This window comes from Balaenoptera musculus, chromosome 19 (assembly GCF_009873245.2).
Source record: "Balaenoptera musculus isolate JJ_BM4_2016_0621 chromosome 19, mBalMus1.pri.v3, whole genome shotgun sequence".
In the NCBI taxonomy this organism is placed as follows: domain Eukaryota; kingdom Metazoa; phylum Chordata; class Mammalia; order Artiodactyla; family Balaenopteridae; genus Balaenoptera; species Balaenoptera musculus.
In genome coordinates, this window is record NC_045803.1 from 3,714,368 (window position 1) to 3,740,254 (window position 25,887).

General features: G+C 59.9%; 3 protein-coding genes across 6 annotated transcripts; 2 read left to right on the plus strand and 1 right to left on the minus strand.

The window, feature by feature from the left end:
• Positions 1-3,028: 3,028 nt before the first annotated feature.
• On the plus strand, positions 3,029-8,584 carry CDC42EP5 (CDC42 effector protein 5). 2 transcript variants are annotated; one of them, XM_036832691.1, is made up of 4 exons: positions 3,029-3,140; positions 3,538-3,629; positions 4,108-4,250; positions 8,052-8,547. In XM_036832691.1, exon 4 carries the CDS (start codon positions 8,052-8,054, stop codon positions 8,511-8,513), a length of 462 nt encoding a protein of 153 aa, XP_036688586.1. In that variant the 5' UTR covers positions 3,029-3,140; positions 3,538-3,629; positions 4,108-4,250; the 3' UTR covers positions 8,514-8,547. The 2 variants fall into 2 exon arrangements, with proteins under 2 accessions (XP_036688586.1, XP_036688584.1); XM_036832689.1 differs by lacking the exon at positions 3,029-3,140 and having other exon boundaries at positions 3,156-3,629; positions 8,052-8,584.
• A 963-nt stretch (positions 8,585-9,547) lies between these two features.
• On the plus strand, positions 9,548-11,801 carry LENG9 (leukocyte receptor cluster member 9). The gene has a single exon (XM_036832648.1). The coding sequence runs from the start codon at positions 9,636-9,638 to the stop codon at positions 11,346-11,348; it is 1,713 nt and encodes a 570-aa protein (XP_036688543.1). The 5' UTR covers positions 9,548-9,635; the 3' UTR covers positions 11,349-11,801.
• Positions 11,412-22,842, minus strand: LENG8 (leukocyte receptor cluster member 8). 3 transcript variants are annotated; one of them, XM_036832639.1, is made up of 16 exons: positions 22,700-22,842; positions 20,935-21,027; positions 20,139-20,313; positions 19,681-19,782; positions 18,826-18,936; positions 17,807-18,059; positions 17,504-17,645; positions 17,105-17,293; positions 16,511-16,789; positions 16,297-16,437; positions 15,895-16,180; positions 15,159-15,260; positions 15,010-15,078; positions 14,787-14,916; positions 14,500-14,707; positions 11,412-12,690 (listed from the first exon to the last, which is right to left on the minus strand). In XM_036832639.1, the coding sequence occupies exons 2-16, from the start codon at positions 20,970-20,972 to the stop codon at positions 12,528-12,530; spliced, it is 2,388 nt and encodes a 795-aa protein (XP_036688534.1). In that variant the 5' UTR covers positions 20,973-21,027; positions 22,700-22,842; the 3' UTR covers positions 11,412-12,527. The 3 variants fall into 3 exon arrangements, with proteins under 3 accessions (XP_036688534.1, XP_036688532.1, XP_036688533.1); XM_036832637.1 differs by lacking the exon at positions 11,412-12,690 and having other exon boundaries at positions 13,513-14,707; positions 22,700-22,828; XM_036832638.1 differs by lacking the exons at positions 11,412-12,690; positions 16,511-16,789 and having other exon boundaries at positions 13,513-14,707; positions 22,700-22,828.
• Positions 22,843-25,887: the final 3,045 nt, after the last annotated feature.

The following is a 25,887-nucleotide window of genomic DNA, read 5'->3' on the forward strand; positions in this document are numbered from 1 at the left end:
AAAAAAAAGTCTATGTAAAAAAAAAAAACAAAAAACCTTACTAGTTAGGGTTATTTTCCTCTCTCTCTTTACAAGGAGGATGTCCTTTATGTAACTAAAAATTACTTTTTCAAAAAAGAAACAAAATAGCAGCGAATGTATCCAAACCAAGCAAAGAAACAAAACTCCTTCTCTGACCCCTACCTCTCCCGCCAGATATCCATCCTGTCTTGCTCTCCTTTCCTTCACAGCGGGCTCGCGGACTCCCAAGTCCTCTGCACTTTTTCATCTCCTCCCTCCCTCGCCTCCCCAGCTACAACCTGGCTTACGCCCGCCCAGCCCCCATGGGCAGTTCTCACTCTGGCCACCGGTGACCTCTGGCTTGCTTTTAAATCCAGTGGATCTTTTTTTTTTAATCAGACTGAGACTGCAGGGAGGGGACCTGTGCGTCCTCCCAGGGCTTCTGCAACCCGTCTCTCTCCTCCTCCTCCTTCTCTTTCTCTGGTTGCTGCCCGGCCCCCGTCCAAGTTCCTTCCTCTTTTCTTATCCCTCAGTGTCACCCTTCTCAGCTGCTTCATCCCAGAACCCTGCTGTTCCCGCACTTCAGTCCAGAAGCAGCTACCTAATTTGCGGGGTGCATTGCAAATGAAAATGTGGGGTCACTTGTTCAAAATGATTAATACTGTGAAGATAGAGGAAACCATTAAACCAAGTGCAGAGGGCCCTTCTGGGCATGGCGACCCCAGTGACTGCACAGGTCGCTTGCCCATGAAGCTGATCCTGCTTCCTTCTCCTCTGGGCGTGGTCTCTAGCATCTCTTGTGTGCCTGCTTCTCCTCCCAGCCTCTCCAGCTTGGTGGCCACCCCACCATCCCCCGGGATCTGCCCTCTGAGGGTCCTTGGCGTAGACAGAATGCACCTCTAAAGATATCCAGACATGAATCCCTGAAACCTATGACTATGTTGTATCATGTAGCAAAAGGACTTTGCACACAAGATTAAAGTTAGGACCCTTAAGACGGGGAGATTATCCTGGCGTGATGGTTCATTTTACTTGCCCGCTTGGCCAGGCTAGTACCTGGTTGTCCAACCAAACACTAACCCAGGTATGGCTGGGGAGACGCTATGTAGGTGTGACTAACGTCTATAACCAGCTGACTCTAGGTAAAGGAGATGGCCCTTGAGAATGTGGGTGGGCCTCACCCAATCAGTTGAAAGGCCTCCACTGCAAAATGGGGAAGAAATTCTGCCTTAAAGACCACAGCATCAGGGACTTCCCTGGCAGTCCAGTGGTTAAGACTCTGCCTTTCCAGTGCAGGGGGCATGGGTTTGATCCCTGGTTGGGGAACTAAGATCCTGCATGCCACGCGGCGGGGCTCAAAACAACAACCAAACCAAACCAGAAACAAAGACCGAGGCATCAGCTCCTAGCCTGACTGAGAGTTTCCAGTCTGCCTTATGGAATTCAGGCTTGCCAGTCCTTAGCATTGCAAAGTCCAATTCCTTGACATAAATTATGTATACTTCTGTATTAACTTGTACTGATTGATTACCAAGTAATATATTAATACATATCCATTACCGATGGTGATATATGTATAACGCCTGTATTTTCCAGGTGGGCCCAGCCGAATCACATGAGCCCTAAAAGCAGAGGACCTTCTCTGGCTGGAGGGAAGAGGGAGATGGGGCAGGCCTGCAAATCAGGGAGACCTGAAGCATAAGAGGGGCTCAACTTACCGTTGCCAGAGGACAGACAAAGGGAAAACACCAGAAGGATGCAGGCAGCCTCTTGGAGCAGACCAGCCCCCAGCTGACAGCTTAACAGGTACAAGAGTTTTTTGTTTTGTTTTTGTTTGTTTTTGTTTTTGAGGTGATGAAAGAGTTTTGGAACTAGATAGGGGTGATGGTTGCACAACATTGTGAATGTACTAAATGTCACTTTATTTATTTATTTTTATTAATTAATTTATTCATTTTTGGCTGCGTTGGATCTTTGTTGCTGCGCACGGGCTTTCTCTAGTTGCGGCGAGCAGGGGCCACTCTTTGTTGCGGTGCGAGTGCTTCTCGTTGCGGTGGCTCCTCTCGTTGCGGAGCACGGGCTCTAGGCGCGTGGGCTTCAGGAGTTGTGGCACGCGGGCTCAGTAGTTGTGGCTCGCGGGCTCTAGAGCGCAGGCTCAGTAGTTGTGGCGCACGGGCTTAGATGCTCCGCGGCATATGGGAATCTTCCCGGACCAGGGCTCGAACCCGTGTCCCCTGCATTGGCAGGGGGATTCTTAACCACTGCGCCACCAGGGAAGTCCCCTAAATACCACTTTAAAATGAGTCATTTTATGTTATGTGAAGCTAACATCAATAGAAAATAATTAGAACTTTTATTTGTTTATTTATTTATTTTGTGGCCACGCCACGTGGCATGCAGGATCTTAGTTCCCAGACCAGGGATCGAACCTGTGCCCCCTGCAGTGGAAGCATAGAGTCTTAACCACTGGACCGCCAGGGAAGTCCCTGGGTTGTTGTCACCTTTTGTCTCTGTCATTTAAACATTTGTCGTGGTTACCGAGGTTCAGGTGACCACTCCCCCACCCCCACCTTCAGTTTTGCCTCGGGTGTGAGTCCCAGCCTGCTTCCATTCCTCCCCCGTCCTGGATCGTGGAGGCGACCCTTTACCACCTGGATCCGACCCTGTTCTTCCTGCTCAGCACCCTGCCCAGGACAAAGGACAAGGCGTGGGCTCCCCATGGCTTTCGAGCCGATCTCTCCGGGCAAAGCGAACTCCAGCCGGCGCTCTAGTGCTCTCCGCTCCACCCGGCGGCCCGGCCGCTCTGAATATCCTCCCTCCTGTCTCCAGCCCTGTGAACTCCCGCTCCTCCTTCAAGATTCAGGTCAAGCCACACCTCCCTGTTATCTGTGAAACTCACTCCCTCCCTCCCCAGCCCCAGCGCCCCAGCCCCAGCGCACAGCTGAGCCAGCCGCCTCCCCGGGGCCTCTGCCTCCCCCAGGTCGGGCCGTCTGGCCCGCTGGCCGCTGAGGGATCTTCCTCACACCCAAAGCTGACTCTTCTTGGCGCCGCTGGGCACTGGCCCTCGGTGATGTAATGACCCTTCTGCGGACGAGGAGCTCCAGGCAGGGATATTCATCCGGGGAACTCCCCAAAGCGGGGTGAGAGCTGCGCCTCCGAGCTCACATCCATCCTTCTGCTGGTCTCACTGCCCGACCTGGTCTGTTTCTCTCTCTCTCTCTCTTTCAATCCCACACGTACTCCCTCAACAGCTGCAATCTGGAAGAAATTATTCTTCTACACAGCCAGACTTCCCCAGTTTCAGGAAATTCCAGGCTGGCAGGGGGAGGGGCCGAGCTGGGGGCCGCCCCGTCTGCCGTGTTCTCGGGCGGGCGCACCCCCAGTGCCAGCCTCCTCCCCGCCCCCCGCCCCCCCACTCAGCCCGGAGGGGCCTCAGCTTTTCCACTGCTACTTCCTAGTCCTTTAAATCCTAGAGACAAACTTTTGGGGGATAAGGAAGGCTGGGAGGGGCCTACGCCTTAACCCTCTCCGCCCCAGACAGACTGAGCTTGACTGCGCGGTGACTCTGCGCCCCCTTGGGCTCCTACCATGGCCCCCGAGAGGGGCTGACACTTCAGATCCCGGTGCAGGTAAAGAAGGGGCTCCATGCCAGGGTCTGCCCGGGTTGGGGCTCAGAATCCTGGGTCTGAGGGGGGAGGGGCTGGGGGCCCGGACTCCTGGGTCTGAGGGGGGAGGGGCTGGGGGCCTGGACTCCTGGGTCTGAGGGGGGAGGGGCTGGGGGCCTGGACCCCTGGGTCTGAGGGGGGAGAGGACTGGGGCCCTGGACCCCTGGGTCCGAGGGGGGAGGGGCTGGGGGCCCGGACTCCTGGTCTGAGGGGGGAGGGGCTGGGGGCCCGGACTCCTGGGTCCGAGGGGGGAGGGGACTGGGGCCCTGGACCCCTGGGTCCGAGGGAGGAGGGGCTGGGGGTCCGGACCCCTGAGGCTAAGGATCAAGAGAGCTAGGAGCCAGGACTCCTGGAACCTGAGAGAGAAGGCGGTGGCACTCTGGGCCCGGCCGCCTGGGTCCTGGATACCCCTCCAGGTTCCGCATGACGCTTCCTTTGCCAGGTGAGATCCCGCCCGGAGGAAGAAGGAAGCAGGCGCGGGCCTGGGACTAGGAGGCGGAGGCGGGCTCAGAACCAAGACGAGGGGGCTCCCAGCTTGAGCCGGAGCCTGAGAGTTTGCCTGCCCGGTTCAGCGAGGACCACGAGGTGAGGGGCAGTGGTGGCCCAGGGTCCCCGGTCAGGTCTGGAGGGGAGCCGGCCAGCCGGCCAAAGGGACGGCGGCCGCTGAAATCCTGGGCCGCAGCCACGTGGCCTCAGGAAGCGCGCACTGGAGCCCCGAGGGGGTCGGGGGCTCCCAGTCGCGGGTCCCCCTGTCCCGTCTGGGTCCCACCCTCCTTGTTGCCTCTCCTAAAGGGCTGAGAACCAGTCGGGCTGGATCTGGAGCGGGTTGTTATTTCCTCTTGGCGGGGCTGGGGCCCGGAGAGGACAGAGGTGAGCCAGCTGTGCCCCCCACCCCTGCAGCTGGAGCCTCGGCCCGGAAAGAGAGGGGGCGGGTGGAGGCGGGAGGAAGGCGGCCTAGCCGAGTGCGCGCGCTCGCCGCGTCCCAGGGTCCCATCCTGGCTCCTGCTCTCTGCCTGCTTTAAGATTGTCACAACAGCCCCTCTGTATGGAGCTTGGCCCTGTGACGGCCTTTTTCCGAGTATGACCTCATTGCATCAAGCACACAACAAGGGAGATAGAGCCTTCTGTTCAAGGGGACACCGAGGCTCGGAGAAGCGGAGCGGCTGGCCCCCGAGGTCTCAGAGCTAGCGAGGAGAAGTGGTAGCTTTCAAAAACAATTTTGAACTCATTGTTCTTATCTAGAATGGGAAAAAGAAAAAAGCAAAGCAAACAAACAAACACAGTCAAGGGTGTAGGAAATCCCTGGCTTTGATATCAAAACGTTATTTTTTCCATGGGTCTGCACACCCTCTCCTTTGGGGGCTGTGAGCAATCTCATATCATCCTTTGACTCCGGAGTTCGTCTGCCTGGGTTCCAAATCCAGCCCCCAACATTTGCTACTGTGTGATCCAGGGCAAGTTACTTCACCTCTCTGTGCCTCAGGTGCCACCCACATCTGTAAAACGGACAAAATAACAACGGTCTCCCCTCACTGGGTTGTTCGGAGGATTAAATGAGTTCATTCATTTGTGTGAAGCACTTAGACCCCTGCCTGGCCCAGAATAAGTGCTCGGGAAATAAAATGTCAGCATGATGAGTATACTCTACGACAACCGCTTGCAAACAGGCATTCTGATTTCCCATTTTTCAGAGGAGTAAACTAAGGCTTAAGGCTGAGGAAGTTAGTGCCGGGTCCCACAGAAAGGCAATGGCAAACCTGTTGTGTTTGGTGTCAGAAACCAAGATCTTGATATGCTGCTAAGTGCTGGAAAATGGCAGTGATGTCACCTTGTAGGGTGATAGGAGGATGGGATGAGGGGCAAGGTAGGGGGTGGGCAGGGAGAAGAGGCAGTAGCTGAGAGCCGTCCAGGGAGGCGCCAGTTCAAGGGGCAGCGGGCAGTGGAAGCAGTAACTCTGGGCTCTGGAGTCCCACAGAGCTGGCTTTGTGACCTTGGGCAAGTCATGTACCATCTCTGAGCATCTATTTCCTTCTCTGGGACAGGGGAGAATGATCCAAAGTAGGACTCCACTGAGCATTTACTGTGCGCTGGCTACTGTGCTAAGACTTTCCATGGGCAACATCTCCCCAGTTCTTGCAAAGAGACTGAATTATTATATGAGCGTCATTCCATTTTTGAGATGAGGAAGTGAGGTCAGAAAGGTTAAGTAATTTGCCCAAAGTTACACAGCAGTGGGCACAGTCAGATCCAAGTCTGGGCAGTTGGCTTTCTGAGTTCTACTGTTTTGAACTATGACTCACTGCCCAGGGATAAGGGGTGCCGCTAGCTCTGAGACAGGATTTTTTTTTTTTTTTTAAACTGAGGATTGAGATTCATTAATGAGCAGAGGTCAGCATTAAAAAAGAATAATAGGGAGTTCTCTGGCAGTCCAGTGGTTAAGACTCCGTGCTTCCATTGCAGGGGGCGGTGTGGGAGTGTGGGTTCGATCCCTGGTCCGGGAACTAAGATCCTGCATGGTGCAGGATAAATGCGTCATTCATTCATTCATTTATAAAATAGAATTGAAACTGAGTGCCTAGCACGTGATAAGAGTAGGTCTCAATTCATAAAATGTTTGTTTCCCTTATGTAGGGGGTGTGGGTGGGGGGTGGGGAAGGAATGGTGACTGTGTGCCAGATTGCAATAAAATATATTTATTCATCTAGGTTGAGGTCAGGGAAGTTTGAGAAACACAACAGAGGTGGTAAATCAAGACTGGTTTTTCCAGAGAAGTAACTGTAAAGTGTGTGTGTTTGGGTAGGGGAGAGGGCAGCTCTCAGAACATATCCATCTATGATTATTTCAAATCCTTTTGGCTTTAATTTTTCTCCACGTTATCACTGATCTTTCCCAGGGTGCTGGTCACTAAAAGCACAAGGCTGGCTGCTTTGCCTGCTTCGTAGGATTTGATCTAAATTTTGTTCCACAGTTTTGTTTGGGAACACATGCCCCTCCCCAACTCTATCACTATCAATTGGCTGGAACTGTTAAAAATATAGTTTTCTTTGATTGAGTATTTCTGTGTGTCCTGCAAGGAAGGTAGTGTTATTTTATCCATTTTCCAGATGGAAAACAAACAGAGAGCGATCACATAATTAATCCCAATTCATACAGTTGGCAAAGGGTGGGGCTTCAATTCAAATGGAAAGGTTTTTTGTTTTTTTTAAAATTGTTATTATTATAATAACAGTGACTGTTAAAACAAAAGTACAAGGTCATCAAAGTCCCTCCCAGAAGTTCCATAGAAACAGCCAAGTTCCAGGATATGGGCAAAGGTTGGCAGGCATATCTATTTACCATCGAATCTGATGCAGTCATGTGGCTATAGGGCACCTAGTTTACAGTTCATGAGCTGCCAGTTTGGAATTTATGCCATTCTTGCCATGTTTTAAAATAGCAAAATTTGCATGATTATTATTGTTACTCTTGTTTTCCAAGAAGTAAGACTTACATGTTTCTTTCAAAACCAGATAATTCAAATTATAAAATACTGTGCAAGTATATAGATTTCCCAGGCCCACTCTAAACCTCCCAAATTACAATCCTCAGGCCAGCCTACATGATGACTTTTGTGTGTTCTAGGCAAAGCTTTCATGGAGATAATTATATATGTATATATATCATAATTATATTTTATGACTGCGTTGGTATAAAGACAAGCATAATCCAGACGCTTTAAAATAAAACACGGCAGCCCCGTCTGGGAAGGGGCTTCTGTACACCATGTGTTGAGGGGGAGGGTCTCATCTGCGCTCCCCGGGGTTTTGTGGGCTCTGCAGGCCCCAAAGGCGAGGCTGGAGAGGAAGACCTGGGCCTGTGTCCCTGCCCTGCGGGAGCTGCGGACCAGTGGCCTCAATAAAGGACAAGAGGTTCAAAAAAATAATAATAAATTAAAATGTTTAAACATGTGTGCGGGCCTCTAGAAGTGTGGCGGGCCCTGGGCACTGTGTCTGCTGCACCTAAAGGACAGAGTCTGCCCTGTCTTCAGGGTGGATGGCCCTGTGTTCAAGCTGGAGTTTCTGTCAAGTTTGGGAAGCAGTCCAGAAGGTTTGGTGAAGCATGTTGCTTGTTCTCTGACCTATAAAAAGCTCAAACGTTAGCTCTTGGTGGAATTAACATATGGGCAGACCTAAATTTGAGTCTGAGATTTGAATCAAGCAGCTGTGACCTCGGACCTCTGGGAGCCTCAGTTTCCCCACTTGTAAAATGGGAGCAATCCCACCACCATCATCCTGTATTTATGGAGAGCATCCTCTGAACGGCGTGCTAGGCACAGGGCTGGGAACGCGGAAGGCCTCAGTAGCGTCCTCCCGGGGGAGGCCGTGCTAACCCGTCCCTATCCCGCAGATGCCGGTCCTGAAGCAGCTGGGCCCCGCGCAGCCCAAGAAGCGGCCGGAGCGCGGCGCTCTGTCCATCTCCGCGCCGCTCGGCGACTTCCGGCACACTCTGCACGTGGGGCGCGGCGGCGACGCCTTCGGAGACACTTCGTTCCTGAGCCGCCACGGCGGCGGGCCGCCCCCTGAGCCCCGGCCGCCGCCCGCGGGGGCCCCGCGCTCCACGCCGCCGCCCGCCGTGCCGCAGCCCCCGCCGCCCGCCCTCCGCGCGCCCGCGCCCGCCGACCCTCTGCTGTCCTTCCACCTGGATTTGGGCCCCTCCATGCTGGACGCAGTGCTGGGCGTCATGGACGCGGAACGTCCGGGAGCCGCCGCCGCCAAGCCCGACGTGGACCCCGGCCCCGGGGCGCAGCACCCTAGCGCCCGCTGCCTCCCCAACGCGGACCTCGAGCTGGACGACGTCATCGGCCTGTAGGCACCCCCATTCCCTGCGCCCTTACCGTCCAGCGCCCCACTTCTTTATACATAAACCGACAAGGTCTGTGCCCCAGGGTTTTGTCTGTTCACTTTGCATGTGGGAAGGGGGTACGGGGAGGGGTGATGGGGTCCTGGTGCCTTTAAGAGCTAGGTGTGTCACGTGGGGTTCCGGTCCCAGCCAGGTGGGTGGAGGTCTCAGCATTAGCCTGGTGTAATGGGATGCGGCCCCTTTAAGAGAGCTAGGGGCGTGGTTGGGCGGTGCCCCTCCCAGGGGCGGGGTCCCGATGTGGCCGCTCCCACAGCCTGGTTTTTTCAGCAGTGTTGGCTGCGCGCAGCCGCCGCCTGCCGGACGCGGCCCCGGGCCAGGCCTGACTCGCTCCCTCGGGCCGGCCTACGGCTGTGACCCCGTGAGCTCCGTGTCTCCAGTGGACCCAGCCCAGGCGAGCTGTCCTTTACCCCGGGAGCGGCCGCACAGGAAAAATGGCCGGGAAGAGGCGTGGTCCCCGTAGAAAAGGGACTCCCCAAAGATGTGTTATCCCGAGGGCGACAGTTGCGTCCCAAATCCGGGCTACGAAGTTCGTTCTGAGCGTACAGGCGTCTGCTTGTCCCGCGGAGGGCGCGGCCCAACGAGGGCCCGGAGGGGCGTCGCAGCACATGCAAATCATTAGGCGTGTCGGGGCGGTGCGAGCCCGGCTCTTCAGGGGCCAAGAGAGCGCGGGGCCGCATCGTTAAAGCACTGGACTAGGGACGGGGCCAGGTTCTCTAAGGAGCAAGAGTGGCGGGGCCGCACTTGTAAATCATTAGGGAGCGGAGCCAAGGTCGCTAAGGGGCCAGAAGAGGCGGGGCCGCACCTGTAAGGTATTTGGATTGGGGGCGGGGCCGCATATGTAAATTATTGGGGCCGGGGTCGGGGCCACAGATAAAAACCGCTTGGCTGCAAGGGTCAGGCGCCCCCAGGGCACCGCGGGGGGCCGTCCCACGCGCGAGGTGCTTTCCAGGTCGGGGCGGGGCCTGAGCCTCGCCTGTGACGTCACAGCGGCGCCTGGCGCCCGTGCCGGCAGGACTGACCCAGGTGCGGAACGGCCTGAGCGGGGCGAGCGCGCCAACGCACCCCACTCCCATGGCGGCTGCCGGGGGGCCGGAGTCGCCCGTGGGGGCCCCCGTCGCGGAGTCCGCGCCGCCGCCGGCCTGCCGCTTCTTCCTGGAGGGCCGCTGCCGCTTCGGTGCCCGCTGCCGCCAGCCCCACCCCGGGGCGCCGGCGCCGCCGCAGCCTAGAGGCGAGCCCGAAGCCGAGGCCAAAACCAAGAAGCCGCCGCTGCGCACGGCTGCGGCCGTCATCCAGCGCATCCGCTGGGACCCGCGCCTCGACCCGGCCGACTTCTCCGTGGGCTACGTTGACCGCTTCCTGGGCTCGCGCGAGGAGCCCTTCCTTTCCTTCTGCTGGGACAAGCCTCTGGCGGCGCTCGGGCCGGGCGTCCTGGCCGTGCCGCAGCACCGGGTGCGCTACTTCCGCTTCCGCGGCCGTCTGGTGTGGGACCGCGCCTCGCGTACGGACCTCGTCTTCGGCTCGGGCTTGGCTGCGGGCCGCGGGTCCACCATCCTGGACGCGCTCGACGGCGGGGACGCGCACGGGGTCGGAGAGGCGGGCGACGGCGAGGACGCGCACCAGACCGGGCATGCGAGCGACGGCGAGCACGTGCACGGAGCCGAAGGTGAGAGCGACGGCGTGGACGCGCGCGGGACCGGGGGCGCGCACGACGGCGGAGACAGGGGCGGGGACGTGCACGGGACCGGGACCGGGGACGAGAGTGACGGCGAGGACGCGTACGGGGCCGGAGGTGCGCTCAGCGGTGGGGACACGGCCGGGGCCGGAGGCGCACTGGACGGCGTAGCTGCGACCTGCCTTGGCACCGGTGCGGGAGGGCGCGTACAGCCAACTTGGACGGGACTCCGGGCCGCCTTGGCCCCGGATGGCGGAGGCCCCGAAGCTGGGCGCCTGGGGTTGGCGGGGACGTTATCGAGGATCCAGGAGCGGGCGTTGGGCGGCCCTGGAGGCCAAGGTTCCCCGTGGATGCAGCCAAGAAGGGCGCTGAAGCCAGCCGCCGCCGCTACCGGGGACCTGGAGCCGCCGGGTGGGGAGCTGCCGGCTGTGGTAGCCCCGGGAAGGCCCTCGGAAGGCCTCTCTGAGACGGAAGTGGAGTGGGGTCCCGGGGTCTGGCCCGTGGACGGTGGAGCAGCCGGGGCTGTGGGCCCTCGCCAGCCCCGCCCCACGCACTTCGTGGCCCTCATGGTGACAGAGGCTGAGCTGCAGGCCGGGGTGGCCAAGGTCCAAGAAGAACTGGTACGAAATGCACCAGCTTGCGCGGCGTTCACAGTGCCTGCTCAGGCCCTGCACCTGACAGTGGCCCTGCTGAGGCTGGCGGGCCCCGGGGAGCTGGCGGCTGCGGTCGACGCACTCAGAGGCGTGCTCTCTGACCCTGGGCTTCAGGTCCCTCCGAGGCTGAGGTTCAGGCGCTTGGTATTCCTGGGCTCTCATGTGCTCTGTGCGCCCCCCGACCCCCCTTTGGAGAACATGGCCCGAGTGCTCAGCCAGAGGCTGGAGGCCGGGGGGCTGAGAGTGCTGCAGCCCTGCAGGGGGCTACACCCCCACCTCACCCTGGCCAAGGTGCCCCAGGGTTCCCAAGTCGGCCTCCCCAAGCCTGGGTTCAGCCCAAGGCAGGAGCTGGGGAGCCAGCCTCTGGGGAAACTCTGGCTGTGCCGCGTGGGGAGGTCAGGGGGCACCTACCAGGCCGTGGCTGAGATCCCCCTGGTATCTCAACCCCAAAAGAAATAAAGGCCAGGACCCAGACACCCAGAGGAAATCTAGCTCAAGGCAGAAGAACAAAGCGTGCACGCGTGTTTTCTCTCTCTCTCTTTAATTTTGATTTCTCTCAAGCTTCCAAATGGTGCTCAGTGCTCCAAGGAAAGAATGAAGGAAGGAAAGGGGAAGGGGAGAGGAGGGGGAGGGGAGGCAAAGGAGGAACATCTGGAAAAAAAGCAGCCCGACAGTCCAGCTGTTTGCAAACTCATTGCACATCCTCCAGTTACATGGCAGAAGAGGGAGGGAGGACGGAAAAGAAAAGGGGAGGAAGAAAAAATAACTTAAATAAACACACACAAAAAGAAAAGAGAAGGAAACATGACGTGAGCTGGTGATCCATGAGGCGGGGAGGGAGGGTAACCGTTTACCTGTGCTGAACCAAGGGGGGAGCGGGAGCGGGAGGGGGAGGGAGGGAAGGGAAAAAAACCAGAAGAAACACTGGGGGTGGAGGGAGGAAGGGACACGGAGACAACTTAATACAACTGCAGACGAGGCGGCCCGGCTGTCGAGGTCCCGCGATGGCCTCCGGAGTCCTCAGTGCAGGGTGGCAGTGCGGATCTGGCGGTGGCGAGGCGTTGGCGTTTCTGGGGTCGGGGGCCGCGGGCAGGGCACAGTCTCTACGCGGCTCCCCTCGCCCCAAACACTGAGGCCCCGGAGGGCTGGGCAACAAGAGTCTGTGGTGAGGCAGATGCGGCGGGCGGCGGGCTGGTGTGCTGGTGCCCCCGCCGCAGGCGGGCACGGGCGGAGCGGCCTGTCGTCTTCTTCCACTGGCCCCCCCCCGGCATGGGATGGGCCAGGGTGCCGGGTCGCTACCGGAGTACAAGCTCGAGAGAGAGAGAGAAAAAACACTGAGACAGCATTAGTAGAGGTGCAAGGTGGACACAGACGACCCTACAGACCATGCCCCCAACCCTCTGCTGTCCCCCCCGCCCAATCCCATCCCTCGGAGGCAAAAAATAAAAATGTAGAAAAATCTCTGTACAGACTCCCTGGTGGGAAAATGGGGGCCGGGCTGGTGGCTCTTCCTGGAGCCCACTCCCCGCAAATTAATTTACACCCCAAGTCCACGGCTCAAAACCAAAACCCGCCGAGGCGGCGCTGGGGGGCTGCAGCCCTGCCCCCCTCCCCCCCCCGCCCCGGCGGCGCTGGTGCTCAGAAGGCCGGCAGCTGCGCCAGGCTCAGGCGGCAGTCGACGCTGGAGTTGTCCGGGCCCGTGTAGGCCAGGCCCAGGGGCTCCAGGAAGGCCCGGCAGGCGGCCTCGCCCTCGAAGGCCAGCTCGGCCTGCAGGTAGGAGACTGGCAGCGCAGGGCGGAAGCTACGGAGACAAGAGGAGAGCGCGATGAGGTGGGCGCGGGAGGGCCCCACGAGCAGGGAGTGGGCGCCCCCCTGTCGGGCACCCGCAGGTTTCCTCAGCGCGTCACCTGCCGGCCCCTCCCCAGCCCCGGCCTCCCCCCTCAGGGGCTCGGGGGGGCCCGGGGTGGGGGGGCCCCAACCCCGGCTGCGCCCCCCCTCCCCCTCACTTACCTGTGCGGGGGGCGGGAGGAGAGGGGACGGGAGGGAAGGGCCCGGCGGGCTCCTCTGCTGGCCGGGGCCTGGGCAGCCCCTCAGGAGAGGGCCCATGTGGCCCGGGGCAGGGGCCGGGCGCGGCTACTCGGGGACCCGCCCCCCCGCTTGCCCTGACCTGGGTCCGAGCGCTAAGAGGAGGCTTGGCCTGTGCCAGGAAACGGCTCTTCTAAGTGCCCCGTGAGCTCGCTGAGCTCCCTCCCAGAACTGTCACCCTACCCTGTACAGACACACACCGAGGACAGCGCAGTGGCAGAGCCACCTGGCCGCTGTCACCTAGGAAGTAAGTAAGTGGCAGAAAACGCTCAAACCCGTCCTGCCTGAAGCCCCCGCTTCCTCGCAGCCCTGCAAGTCCGTGGGGGGCGGGGCCCAGGAGCCTGCTGCCCCCCAACACGGGGCTGGCCCGCGCCACCCTCCGGAGCAGGGGGACACGAGACCGGGAGGCCAACGACAGGCCGAGCACCCGCAAGCTGAGGCAGCAACGGGAGTGCTGAGGGGCAGCCAGGGGCCTGCCCGGCCACGGCCCGGGGGCGGCACCGAAGCGCACGGAGGACACACCGGGGCAGCCCGGGGTCCTGCAGGTAACCGGCCTCCTCCTCCCTCCCGGCTTAGAAAGCGGGTCCCGCAGCCCTGCCTCCTCTGTGTCTGCCCCACTCCCTCCTCTCTCGCCCCAGGGCCCCTGCCCGCACCTCGCCCTTAAATCGGCTTGACCCAAACTGGATCCTAGGAGTCTCCTAACCTGCACGGTAAGTGTCCCTCCCCAGCTGCAAGCCATCCCCACGGCTCCCACCGAACGGACGTGGCACTCGAGGCCCCGCGTCCTCTGAGCAGGGCTTCCCAGCCTCAGCAAGACCGACACTGCGGCCAGGGGAGCCAGCGGGGGGGCGCCCCGTGCACCGCAGGACGCGGCGCAGCTCCCCCGGCCTCCACCAGCAGAGGCCAGGAGGAGCCCTGGCTGTAACAACGGGAGAGGTGTCCTGCCGTGGCCTGGGGGCATCTCCCGCCTGACTGGGAACGTGGGCACAGGGTCCCGTCCCGGCCTAGCTTGCCCTGCCTCACACCTGCTCCCTGAGCGCGCCCGGGCTCTCAAAACAGCTCGGGTGGGAGCGGGGCCTCGTCTCTGAGACCGCGGCTGCCAAGGGCGGGGCCGCCTCTGCTGGGCGTCCCCACAGAGCGGGAGCCCAGCCACAGGAGCGCCGAAGGTGGGCAGAGGCCTTGGAGGAAGGGGAGCCCGGAGCACGGAGAAGACAAAGTGGGGTCCAGAGTGATACGAGCAAAAGGCAAAGAGAGGCAAAGGGGCAGGGGACCCCGGAGCAGTGAGAGAGGACGACGGAGGAGGGCCCGCCGTGCACTGGAAAGTGGAGGGACCAGAGGGGAGGGCCGAGTGTGGAAAAGAGAGAAGGGGAGAGAAGACCAGGACCTGACGCAGGGAGGCCAGGGGAGCCGGAGGCCTGGCACCCGGAGGTGGAGGTGCAGAGGGGAGCAGGGAACGGAGGGGAGGCGGCGGGCGGCGGTGAGGCCGCAGAGCAGAGGGCCAGGGGGAGAGCTCAGCGTCACATACGTTTTGATCATCGCCTTGAGGGCGGCCTTGCGCTCCCGGTCTGCAAACTTGTCCACGAGGTAGCCAGACATACAGGGCGCGTGTGAGTAGAGCCGGAAGAAGCGGTGGTAGTTGCCCAGAGCCCAGGCTGCCCTGAGCGCCAAGGCATGGGCCACACAAGGGTCCGCCTTCAGCTCCCGCGTCAGGTACGCCAGCTCCGTGGTGATGTCTGCGGCCGGAGACAAGGAGGTGAGCAGGGCAGGACCTGGGGGCCCGTGGCTGCCCCGCTCTGCGGGGCTGCGCCTCACCTCCTGAGTTCTTGGTGAAGATGTAGTAGAGGATCCGGTAGGCAGTAAACTCGCCCACGTTGCCTGGCAGGTTCTCAGCATACAGTGACTTGAGCTGCGTCTGGCACTGGTTGAACTCTTCGTGGTCACCCTGGGGGGCATGGAGGGAGGAGCAGAGTGAGGCCAGGACGGCGGGGCGGGGGGGCAGGCGGGGGAAGCCAAGGGAATCCCGTCAGCCCCTCACCTTCTCTAAGGCGATGCGGGCGTGGGTCTCGTACACCTCCACCGTGAACTCGGTGCGCACACCTTGCACCTGGGTGGCGGGAGAGCAGGTGTCACAGCGGAGCAGGGCGGGACCCAACAGTGCGGCCCCCTCCCCGGCACCCGCCTCACCGTCAGGTCCTGCCGGATGGACTTCATCTGCTCGCAGGCAAAGGCGTAGTCCTGCTTCTCCTTCCAGTGGGACTTGACCACGCACAACGACTTCTTCAAAACCTGGGAAAGAGAAGAATCGTGGCTCAGCGTGACCTGAGCAGGGAGAGCAAGGATGTGCTAAAACCTGCCGCGGTTCCACAAACTCGGGGTCCTAGAGCGGGGGCTGCAACATTCAACCCACCCAGTGGCTCGATTCTGACATTAAAGGGAGTAGAACCTAAAGCGTTAAGAGCGCGCACACAGTCTCTGCGTCAGCACAGGCCGCGCGTGTGCCCCGGGGGGACACATCAGCCCTGCTCCCAGCTCGGGCCTCAGGGGATGTCGGGACATGGATGTCCCAGTGTCTCACAGGCACTGGCCGGGGACACCGGCTTCCTTCTCCTCGTCTCCTAAGCAGGAGACGGAGGCTCAGAGGCCGGCCCAGCCTTCCGACGAGGCCACAGGCCCTGAACTCGGCTCTGAAGCACAAGCTCTGGGTTCCGTTCACCTCTCAGTGCCTCCGGCCTCCAGGGCCCGGTCAGCCACAGGCCCCCTGTGCACAGGCAGGTCAGGGTCTTGCCCGAGCCAGACCCCTGCCCGCCCCACCACCTCCTCCCACGTTGCCTCTGCCATCCTCGCAGCGTTGGCCTCGGAGGCCTGGTGCCGGCGCTGGCCTCACGGGGAGGACCTGCCCTCGCCGCCAGGGGGCACTTACCGCCACGGGGCGCACGGTGGACGGGTCGGGGGCGCAGGTGAGACGCAAGTAGTGCTTGGTGATGTCGGGGCAGGTGCCCACGATCTGCAGCTCGTGCCAGTCGGGGTCGGCCCCACCGCTCTCCAGGCTGCCCATCTGCAGCACCAGGGGCTCCAGGCGCAGGCGGCGGGAATGTCCGTGCTGGAAGCGCGCCGCCCGCTTCTGCTTCTTCAGCTCGCGCTCGGGATCCTCACACTCCAGGGCCGCCATCTTCTTGCGGCTGCGCTTGGTGGGGGCCAGGTCGTGCCTGGGGGGGGAGAGAGGGAGGAGGGGGCCCTGAGGGGGCAGGCGTGGCACCACCCCCCGCCTCTCCCCCGCTGCCCAGACACAGCCCTCCCCCTCCCCGGCCCCCCACAGCCTCACCTCTTCCCACGCTGCGCCCTGCCTCGGCCCCGGTCCATGTGGGCCCCCCGGCCTCCCCGGCCCTTGGGGGGCGGGTTCCTGCGGCCCACAGGGTGACACTCATTCCCTGAGTAGGAACTGTCGGAGTCCGAGTGCGAGTCACTGCGCGGAGGAGCACACCGGTGAGGCCTGAAGCGGCCCCGCCCCCCGCCCCCCCACCGCGCAGGCTGCGCACCTGCGGCGGAAGTGGCGGGTCGGGGAGCGGGAGGAGGAGCGGGAGCGGGAGTCCGTGCTGGAGGAAGAGCTGCGGTCCTTCATGAAGACATTGCGGTTGCCGAACTTGGCGAAGCTGCTGCCCCGGGCTCGGCCAGCACCCCCAGCCCCGGGCGTCCCTCGCTGGGACTGGGCACCCCCGCCCCTGGTCGCTGAGCCTGCCCCCCGGGGAGGGTGGAGGCTGCTAGGGGCCTCCCACCGCTTCTTCTTGGGGCTCTCAGCCACAGGCTCCCGAGTCAGCCTGGGGATATAGCAGGGCAGGGCATCACCACCCGGCGCCCCGACGTCCCCGGCGCCTGCCACCCGCCCCTGCACACGCGAGCTCGGGAGGAAGGGCACTTACCCAGGCCACTCGGCTAACACGACGCTCAGGTGGGAGACAATCCCAGGGTTTTGCGTGTCTAGAGGCTGCTCGCAGCCGCCGAGTAGCACACCTCCCGCCTCCGCGCTTTCGCCCCCGGGACCCCGACCCCTGGCAGCCTCCCGCCCCCGGGGCCCGATCTCCTCGCTCCCCCTCCTCGGGGCCCCCTCCCGAGCGCGCCCCGGCCCCACGCACCCCGGCAGGGGCTCCCGGCTCCAGTCGATGGTGTAGGCCGAGCCGTCCTGGAGCCTCGCCTGCAGCACCTCCTTGAGCAGCTTCTCCGTGCGGTCCTTGTCCTCCTCCGACTCGCAGGCGGTGAAGCAGCGCTCCACGTACTCCTTCATGTCCTGCGGCCAGTCGTCGGGCTTCCCGGACAAGCTCCCCCTGGCGGAGGGAGGGCAGCTGCGGACGCTCGGCTGGGGAGCGGCACCCCACGACCCAGCCGGGACCGCCATCGCCGCCCCTCACGGGCGGGCCCGCGGGGGGCGGCGGGGGGGCTCTCTGCTTTCTAAGCAGCAGGCGGTGCCGGCGGCCGCACGCAGATGCTGAGCACGGTGCCCCGGGGCTGGGGCAGGGCAAGGGGGTGGCCCTCACCTGTGGTTCTGGGCCTTCTCGGGGGTGGGCTGGGGGCCGAAGCTGCCGTGCTGGCCCTCCGTGGTGGAGCCGAAGCTCTGGCTTGTGACAGCGAAAGGCCGTTTCTGAATGTTGAACTTGAGCCCACCAGTCCCAGGGGCCGCTGTGAGGGCAGCGAAAGCTGGGGTGAGGCCCCCCCAGGCCCACATGGGCGGCCCCGGCCCCACCCCCGGGGCAGGAGCTGTGAGCTCCAGAGAAGGGCGCCCGTTCCGACGCCGGGAGTCCCGGGGGGCCCCCTGCCCTCCACGGCCCAAGGCCACTCACGCTTCATGCGGTTCCACAGCTGCTGGCCCTTCTTGGGCTTGGCGGGCTCGCTGTAGCCGTGCTGCCCGTAGGCCTGGCCCGAGGCGGACCCTGCCTGGCCGTGCTGCGCGGCAGGGGCCGTCCCGGGCTGCGGGCCGCTGCTCAGAGGGTGAGCCCCGCGCGGGGGGTTGGAGGGCTGAGGGGGCTGGGCCGCTGGCAGCTGCTGAGGGGGCGCCTGGTAGGACAGGCCTTCGTCCATGCCCGGGACCGGGGGCTGCGGGCGGAGCGGCCGCTGAGGCGGGAGCGGGCGCCCCGGGCTGGCCCTCGCCCACCTCGGCGCTCAGCTCCGCGGCCGGACGCTCCCCACCTCGCCACCCGCACTCGCAGAGCGCCTCTCGAGGGGGGGCTTCGGCGACGACAGCCGCCCCGCCCCGCCCACAGCCCAGCGGCTCAGGCACCGCGCTACTCCCCCACGGCTCCCGCTGCTGGGCGGCAGCGTCCACCCCCGACGGCACCCCCGCCCGGCGGTCACTGTCCGAGCACGTGTCACGGGCCCGTCAAGACACACGCGTGGCACACGCTCGCGGGAGCCCCGCGATAAAGCCGCCATCCTTCCCCCCGGATGGCAGCGCATGAGGCGCAGAGAGAGCGTGACTTGTAGTTTCGCCACCGGGGCCGCTGGGGTTCACACCCAGGTCTGCCCACCTCCCCGGCGCGAGCTCCACCGCGCCTCCCAGCCGCACGTGAAGTGCAAGGCTGGAGTGTGGGAGCGAGACTGTCCGCGTGTGGCCACGTGCTGAGGGGAAGCACAGGAAAAGGCTGCCACGCCACAAGTGCTCCCACCGTCACCCCGACACCTCAGCCCCCTGGCCGTGCCCAAGCCCTGAACCCACCCTGGTTTCAAACACGATGCTTTGCCTTCCTCGTTCTCAGATCAGGAACTGCTCGGCAGGAGCAGCTTAAGTAACGCAGGTGTCCACACCGCTGGCCCACCACCCCCCGCGCGCGGGACAGGAGCCGGGGCGGGGCTAGGGCGTTACCTGGCTCAGAGTCCCCTGGTGCTGCGGTGCGGACGGCTGCTGCGGTGCGGCTGAGCCGTAGGAGCTGGCCATCCCGTACTGGGAGGGGGAGCCATAGCTCTGGTACATGCTCTGGCGAGGGCACAGCAAGGAGGGCTTAGCGGCGGGCCCGATTCCTTCCCCGGAGGGCGAGACATGCCCCTCTCTCCCAACTGCTCAGTTTGCGATCCTTTACCGATCTCTCACCCTCCCTCTCTCTACCGCCTAAAAGCGCCCAACTCCCTCATGCTGAAAAATTACCAAATAAAATGATCACCTCCATCTGTCCCACATTCCACTCTCTTCAACAACTATTTACTGAGTACCAACCCATCTAAACACTACAATACAATGGAAAGTAAAGACAAAATGAACTTTGCACTCAAAGTACGTGCCACAGTAGACACGCAACACAGCCAACAGTAAGCAAAGAAAAAAAGCCAAGCAGAGAAGCCAAGTGGCAGGGTGAGCGGAGGGAATGCCACTCTAAGTAAAGCCTGTCCCAGGAAGGGCACTCTGCAGGCGCTCTCCGGGCAGCCCTCTGCTGGGCAAGGACACAGCGAGTCTCGGGACACCAGAAAAGGGCTGAGGCGGGAGCAAGGGTGGACTTGGTGTGTGCTGAGGTGGAGGAGTCTGTGGCAACGTGAGCACGGGGAGGGCAGGGTGGGTGGCCACGGAAGGACCTGGGCATTTACCTTGTGGACCACGAGCTAAGGGAGGGTTTTCCAGCAGTTGTCACGGCTGTGGTCAACCCACCCACTGCCCCTGGACCCTGCCCGGCTGATCCCACCTCCGCCCCTCCGCCGCCTGCCCCTGCCGGGCGGGGCGGGCACTCACCACAGGGTAATAGTAGCTGTACGGATAGGCGTAGTTGTACTGCTGGTACCACTGGTAGTACTGCTGCTGCTGCAGAGCTGAGGCTTCTGCCTGTGACACATACTGTGCGGGGAGAGAACCACGTGCCATCAGTGCTAGAAGCAGGAGCCCAGGGCCCCGCCAGGGCAGGTCTGTTCACTGGTGGTTAACTGCCAAGGGACAGAACTGGGTCCACATCTCTCCACAGAGAGCCACCACCTCTACCACCGACACGAGCACCCCTCCCTCCTCAGGCTGGATGCCCAGGGAACACGACCACGTGGTGCCCTAGACTCAAGCAGACAGACTTGCTTCCCCTACGCAAGGGCTCCTAGGACATCTTCAGAGCACCCTGCCCTGGTGATGCGAGAGGACACCCAGCGTGTGCGTGTGCCCCGCGCCCGCTCAGGGGACGCGGGTCCCCCGGGGACGCTGCTCACCTGTGCACTGGACACGGGCCCGCTGCTGCTGGCCTTGGCAGAGCTGCCGGCAGCTCCCGCTTTGCTGATGCTGGCCAGGGCCTGGCGGGCCTTCTCCCACTCGGGGTTCTCATGCATGGGGGTCTCCATGCCACTCTCTCTGCCTGCCCCGGCCACCATGCTGTACTGAGAGGACCTGCAGACAGAGGACATTGAGTCAGCCCATTCTCCCACTGCACACGGTGGGCAGGATGGAAGCAGGCAAACACCAGAGCTTGAATCCCAGAGCCTCAATTTTCTAATCTGTGACACACTGACAGCCAGTTTCTGCTTCACAGTTTTCAGTGAGCGATAGATGCGATTACCTACCTAAGGTACTTTTCCAGATGCCTGCTACATACAGATGTTAAAAATCAAACAAAAGGATTACCAGTAACCACAGGACTTAAAACAAGACCTGATACCTAGCAGATCTAAATGCTTTATGAAACCACAAATTCTGTCTGATACCACCTCAGTCAGAAAATCATCACACTGTTTTGGAAAAAACGAGGAATTAAAAAAATAAATAACTGAGTATTAAGCGTCGGAGGCTGCCCCTTAATCGCAGCCCATGGAATGAATCATCGCACTTCTGTGAAACAAGCACTGTACTGCGAAAGATGAAAGCTCAAAGGAGTGCCTCATCCGCGCCCCTACCCCAGGGGCTCTGGTATCATGTCCCCCCTTGCTGTGCGACGGCCCATCCAGAAGACAACACTGGGTCTTGCTTCCTCTCGCCCTCCCCTCTGACCCCCGTCCCTCTAGCCTCACTAACCAATCCGTGCTACGCTGATCACCCACGTTGGCCGCCATCTGGACCCTGGGGTGTACGGGGTGGACCTCGGGAGCCAGACTGCTTTTTCACTGCCTGCAAGAAAAAGAACGAATTAGGGAGACTCCAGAAGGAGCAAGAAACATGTCAACAAATACGGAAGAGAAGCAAATGGGCTCACGAGAAGCCAGACAGAAAAGGGAATCTGAAAAAGAAGGAGCCAAGGGGTAAACAATGTGAAGAGAATTCTGGGTGTGGAATTAAAGGGCTACAGCCTGAGGGAAAGACCCTGGCCCCTCTGCAATGCTCTAGGTGGAAAACAAAGGATTTGAAAACAGGGAAGTCCAAATGAGTTTACCAAAGAGAAAGAGAAGGATCGGAAGCCCATGTGAAAAAAGGGAAGGGTTCGAGGGAAACCCCGAAACAGGGACAGGGTCAGAGGGCAGGGTGGGGGACCTCAGGCAAGGAGCAAGGAGAAAGACGGCTTCTGAGAAGAAGCTCTAATAAACAAGGGCTAAATGAACCTCCAGGCTGGGAGACCTGGAAAGACGCCTGAGAGAGAGTCTGTAAAGAGGGAAGCGTTTGAGGAAGCCTTGAGAAAAGGGAACACTGGAGAATGGAGAAGTCTGGGAGGAAAAGCGGATTTCTGGAAGTTACTCCTGGAGCAGGAAAAAGTTGAGGGTGCCAGAGAGGAACCCCAGGAGTGAAGAAATGACTTCTTAGAAAGTTCTTAGACGACTAATTTCAGGAAGGTCCCTAAGGATAGAGAACACCGTACATGGGAGATTCCTAGAAGCAGCAGTAAACCTGGGAGAGAGAAGAAGCGAACCCCTTGGTTGGGGGTCTGGAGGGAAAACTTTGGGGACGCCCCCAAGAGATCCAAAACATCTTTAGGGACTTGGAGTGGGGTGAAGAGAAGAGGACGGCAAGAACATGAAGGAATGTCCTGGGGGCAAGAATTGGGGGACCTAGACTTGAGAAAGGAACTGAGAAGTATGGGGGTGCTCAAAGGCGAGTCCCGCTGGAGAACCCGAAAATCCTACAAGAAGTGGAGAGATAAGACCAAAAGTCTGGAACTGGGAAAAAGCCTAGAGAAGACGAGCCATAAAGAAGAGCCCGAACGAAACTAGGCGGAAGGGTGGGGGGCAGGGAGGTGGGGGGGGGGTCACGAGCGGGGATAGTGGGGGGAGTCCCGGGACAGGAAGAAATGTGGGGGTAAGGTCTGGGGGAGCCTGGAGGGAGGTTTCTGGGCGGGGGCGAGAACCGGAGGCAGGGGGGCACCTGGCCGTCCCGCAGGCCCGGGGAAGGCACAGGAGGGCTCCCGGTGGAGGAAGAGCTCGCCCGGATCCTCGCCACCGGCCCCGGAGCCACCGCCCCGGCCAAGCCGCGCGTGCGCACCACGTCCCCGGGGGGGAGGGGAGCGGAGAGAAGACAGCGCAAGGGCTGCCCGTCGCCAGGGGCAACGTGGTCCTCCCGAAGAAAGTGACGAGTCAATGGGGGTTGAAGAAAGGGGTGCTCTGAGCCCAAGAATTCCGAGCGCGCTGGTGGGGAGCAAAGGCCGACGGCGCAGGCGCGAGGGTGCGCAGCCGCACTCCCCACCACTCGTGCGCAGGCCCAGTGGCGCGGGCTCCGCCACACCCTGTCGTCGCTCGCGCGCGGCGTCCGTTGGTGCGACCGTCGCCGAGGCCTCGGGGCCCGCGGGGCGTAAGGCCAAAAGGAAACGCCGCCTCCGCCCGCCCGCCCGCCCGCCGCCGCTCAGTACACCCACCTCGTCCGTAAGCCCCCGGGACTCATCAGCGGCGGCTTCAAATGATAGCAGCACGGCCGCAGGACTGCTCCCCACCCGGCTGGCTCTTGTCTTCCTTGGGCTTCGACGCCCGGACCGTAGCGTCTTGACGTCACGCGAAGGCCTCGCCCCGCCTCCCTCGTCCCCAGGCAGCCAATAGACGCCACGAGCTTGATTTGAGGCCCCCCCCCTTCCGCCTACGCTACCACGCGGTGGGCGTTCTTAATGCAAGCCGGAAGCCGGGGTGGGGACGGTGGCTCCGAGGGGACACGCGCGGCATAGTTCGCAGGTTCCGCGCCCTTCCATGCATCCTTGTTTTGGTTCAGTTGGTGGTAGCCATTACTATTCCTAGACACAAATTAGTGTGATGAGAGTTTTAAGACTACCCATCGTGTAGTGATGTGGAAGACGAGGGAAGAGAATGATGGACCCAAAGAAGGCAAGAGCACATGAGAATAGCCTCCAGCCGGAAAGGGGACCTTCCCTAGTAAATAAAACTGGAATGGCGTACCTAGCAGAGGGAATGGCGTGTGCTAACACACAGAGGCGGGAAACGAGCGTACCTTGGGGAGACGGCGGGGGTCAGGTGGCTGTGGCAGAACAGAAGTGTGCGGGGTCCTGGCGTCAAGAGATAGATCTGTGGAGGTGGGCAGGTAGCAGATCCTGAAAGGCCATCGATGTCCGGCTGAGGAATTGGGACCATCCCAAGTTAAAAAGGCCCTTCTTTAAACTCCTTGCAACTAATCTTTTGAGTATGCCAGCTGTTTCCACCCAGGTCTCTGATTTAGAATTATCCAGTCCAGTTCACGCGCCGGTCACTGTAGTTATAGCAGGTGGTATTTAAGATGCAGCGATTTCCTTCCCCTTTTCTGTTATTAAAAACTTTTCTGTTGATAACTGCGTGTCACTTTGTTACTGTTACCACAGTTGATCTTTTTTTCCATCCTTTTACTTGTTTTTTAATTAAACTTTTTGTTTTAGAGTAATTTTAGGCTTACAAAAATGTTGTAAAGATAATTCAAAGTCCTTCCTACCTTACACCCATTTTCCCCCAATGCTGTAGTATGTTTGTTAAAACTAAGACCCCAATACTGGCACACTACTGTTAACTGCAGACCTTATTTGAATTTCACCACTTTCCCCTTTATGTGCCTTTCTCCTTCCTGTGCCAGAGCCCAATCCAGGGTACCCCATTGCGTTTAGCATCCCTTTACTTTTAGCCCTTATATTTAAGGTGGGTTTATTATACATAACGGATAGTTCGATCTTTGTTTTTTACCCAAGCGTACAATCTCTGCCTTTTAAAACAGGTGTTTATAACTATTGTAATGTGATCACTGGTAAGGTTACGTTTAAATCTATCATCTTGCTATTTGGTTTCCGTTTGTCCCATCTTTCTTTATTCCCCTTTTCCTCTTTTTCTGCCTTCTTTCGGCTTGAGCATTTTTTAAAAATAGACTTTATTTTTTAGAGCACTTTTAGGTGGGGCCTTAGGGAGGTCCCCTGCCCTGTGGTCAGAAACTCATAGGCTGTGGCGATTTCAGGGGTCACCTAGGTGTTTTCCAATTCTCAGCGATCACCCTCCCTCCTCCCTCTTTGCCTGATGTCAAGTCTTGAGCACCGTCATTTCACATATTCTGTCTGGCATTTTGGTCGTTTCAGGAAGGACAGCAAATCCAGTCCGTGTTACTCCGTCTTGTTCAGAAGTGGAAGTCCTCATGTGTGTCACTTAAAAATGAAAATAGATCTCCCTTTTGTAAAGGTTAGGCCAAAATGGTCTTTTTTTTCTTGGTTAGGGCTTCGTGATTAAAGATCACTCCCAGGCCCCTTGGCAGGAAATCAGGCAGCCTGAATCTCAGGGTGCTTTGTGAGCATCCTACACTTCAGGGAGCACCAGCTTCCGGACACAGACTCAGAGTCACTAGAGGGCAGTATTTGAGAGCAAAGCAGCTAGAAGCGCAGATGGGCCAACCCCAGGGCCAGACAGCTCACCCAGTCATGAGAATTAGTGAGTCCATGAGGGTGGCCCCCGGTGTCCCTCTCTGGTAACTGTGATCCATTTCTCTCTCCCAGCTTCAGGCCCACACATCGAAGGCTTCCTGGAACATTCCTTTCGGTGTACAAGATGGAAACGATTAGCAAGCATGGAGCTGTCCCCTACGGCAGGCCCCCACTGGACACCTGACATCTGGCACTCTGGGCCAACAAGCCCTGACCTGAAACCCTTGGGGCTATTTACGTGTTTGGGGATTCAGGATCTTTCAGACTTTCAAGAGAGAACATGGTGTATATTCCACAGAGGACACGGTACCCTCAGTACCCTGCCCAGCACTTGGAAGTAACCCCATCAGTGTTTCTGTAGAGAAATAGATGGACATTCACACCAGGCAGGGAAATAGTCTGTAAGTAACCTCGTGCCAGGTTGGGCTTTGCTGCCCAGTGAGTTCAGGGAAGACTTTTGGTCTAACGGAGCTCTTTGGATTTTGGAATTGCTGAGGAGGGACTGGGGAGCTGTCTTTGACACTCTCTGATGGATGACACAGCTGAGGTCCAGCTAGTCGAGCGACGACCCACACCCACCTGGTGGTCAGGAGCGGGCCTGGGCTCTTAACCACAGGGATCCTGCTCTGCATTTGCCCACTCCGCAGCCATTGTCTGTCACTCCCACCTCAAATTTCTCCTCTCTCAGGCTTTCTCCCAAGATTCCAAACCCAGCCAAGAGCTGTCACGTTCCGAGAGCCCTGCTGTACAGCGGTTTACTGGGCTCGTCCTCTTTCTATGGACTTCAGTTTCCAGAGTTTAGCTGATCGAAGTATCGTTGCAGCAAACAGTGCCTAAAATACATCCTTACGTGTCTCTGCTTTATTTCCATAAATTGATTCCCACAAGTAGGACTGTCGGGTCAAAGGGTCTGTCACATGTGAGCAGACTATTTTTTTCATTGGACTGCAGCTCATAGCCTCAGGAGTGGTGCACGAGCCGTTCCGCCACATCCTGGCCAGCACGGGACATGAGCCCTCCTTTCCTTATATGATAATCTTATAATTTTAATTTTATAATAATTCTTTTTCACTGGGTGGTGAAAACAAAGTTTCTGCTTGTTTCACGGTGCGCTTCCTAATTATTAGAATTTGAACGCCCTTTAGTCTGTTCACTGGCATTGGGATTTT

Coding starts and splice junctions, on each gene's coding strand:
- CDC42EP5 (XM_036832691.1), top strand. CDS start 8,052: ATGCCGGTCCTGAAGCAGCTGGGCCCCGCGCAGCCCAAGAAGCGGCCG.
- LENG9 (XM_036832648.1), top strand. CDS start 9,636: ATGGCGGCTGCCGGGGGGCCGGAGTCGCCCGTGGGGGCCCCCGTCGCG.
- LENG8 (XM_036832637.1), bottom strand. CDS start 20,972: ATGGCGGCCAACGTGGGTGATCAGCGTAGCACGGATTG. Junction 18,937..19,680: donor ACAGCTACTATTACCCTGTG/GTGAGTGCCCGC, acceptor TGCCCTCGCCAG/AGCATGTACCAGAGCTATGG. Junction 14,917..15,009: donor CCCGCATCGCCTTAGAGAAG/GTGAGGGGCTGA, acceptor CATGCCCCCCAG/GGTGACCACGAAGAGTTCAA.